Genomic DNA, 1,717 nt, shown 5'->3' on the forward strand with positions numbered 1-1,717 from the left:
CGATGGAGAAGGAGAGAGAGAGAGGAGAGGAAGATTAGAGGGAGGGAGAGGGGGAGGCGGGGGGGGGAGAGGCCAAGAGATTGAGTAGAGCTGAGAGAGAGAGATTTTCGTTTAGTTGTGTTCACATGGATGGGACATGTCTTTGGGGTTGGTTTTCGATTGAGAGTTTAATTTTAAGTGCCTGTGTGGAACTAGACGTATTCTGCTTTTTTCATGTGCAGTAACGTATAGGAAAATCAAATGCAACCCAGTCTTACTTAGCTGTGTTTTATTATTTATGTATATATATATATATATATATATATAGACAGAGATATATATATAGAGTTAGATATATATATAAGATATATATATATATAGATATACATACATATATATATATATATATATATATATATATATATATATATATATATACATGTATGTATGTATATATGCATTTATATACAGATAGATATAGATATACATACATATATATATATATATATATATATATATATATATATATATATTTGTTTATAGAAACACTTGTTTTTATCATTTTTTATTTTTCATATTTTCATATTTTCGTCGTTACTTATTTTAACTCTTTTAGGAAAAAAAAATAACAGTAAATATTTGCAAAGTGAAAGTGAGCAACGCAGGCAAGCCATGTTTGGTACATGTTTCCCTCACGTGAGGCTCACGGCAGTGCATGCGAGTGTTTAATGCAGTGGATGAGAGCCGAGGATGGATTGGCCATCCAATCCCATCCCATAGTTGGTTTGTAGTGATGGTACATCCATAGTGAAACGTGGCGGGCACTCCATAGACTTACTGACGGTAGTGCACGCGTTGTGATGAACAGTGATACAAAGAAAATCTTAGAGCTTCCCTAAAAAAAACGACAATTATTCCATGGATTACTTTTATAATAAAGCCAGAAAAGTATCGTACATGAAACATATCTCCAAATAAATTGGGGGAAAATACAGATCGTGCGGTGGTGACGCGTCCGAAGAGTAAATTGCCCGGGGCAAGACGCGCTCACCCGCCGCCGCCATGAGGAACCTTCCGCACGGACCGAAGGTGCAGATCTTCGACTCCCTCCGCGACATGGTGCTCTCCGTCGTCGAGAGACTCAAGCCCTCGGTCTCTTCGCAGGAGAGTCTGGAGGAGGAGGGGGAGGAGGAAGAGGAAGGAGAGGAGGAAGGGGAAGAAAGGGAGAGGTTCAGGAATAAAAAGAAAAAGAAGAGCTGGTATGATGAGGATGAGGAAATCATGATGTACTCCTTAGGGTTGGAGGCCGAGGTGGTGGATTTCGAGAAGAAACTTTTTAAGGTTGGTTTGGTAAGATGTGAGAGTGGGGGCTTGTGTGGGTGGGTGCGTGTGTGTGTGTGTGTGTGCGTGCGTGTGTGTGTGTGTGTGTGTGTGTGTGTGTGTGTGTGTGTGTGTGTGTGTGTGTGTGTGGGTGGGTACGTGCGTGCGTGTGTGCGTGTATGTGTGTGTGTGTGTGTGTGTGTGTGTGTGTGTGTGTGTGTGTGTGTGTGTGTGTTGTGTGTGTGTGTGTGTCTGTGGGGGTGGTGTGCGTGCGTGTGTGGTGTATGTGTGTTGTGTGTGTGTGTGTGTGTGTGTGTGTGGTGTGTGTGTGTGTGTGTGTGTGTGTGTGTGTATGTGTGTATGTGTGTATGTTGTGTGTGTTGTGTGTGTGTGTGTGTGTGTGTGAGTGTGTATTATA

General features: G+C 41.8%; 1 protein-coding gene across 1 annotated transcript in view; it reads left to right on the forward strand.

Annotated features, from left to right (window-relative positions):
- Window positions 1–905: 905 nt before the first annotated feature.
- The window catches only part of LOC122264895 (uncharacterized), a 152,021-nt gene continuing 151,209 nt past the window's right edge, over window positions 906–1,717 (forward strand). The window contains exon 1 of the mRNA XM_086554936.1: window positions 906–1,320. Coding sequence (XP_086411062.1) covers window positions 1,042–1,320 — 279 coding nt within the window. The 5' untranslated portion in view covers window positions 906–1,041. The remainder of the gene's footprint in view (window positions 1,321–1,717) is intronic.

This window comes from Penaeus japonicus, unplaced genomic scaffold, assembly GCF_977035675.1.
Source record: "Penaeus japonicus unplaced genomic scaffold, GWHDUDI00000001_assembly GWHDUDI00000030, whole genome shotgun sequence".
Classification (NCBI taxonomy): domain Eukaryota; kingdom Metazoa; phylum Arthropoda; class Malacostraca; order Decapoda; family Penaeidae; genus Penaeus; species Penaeus japonicus.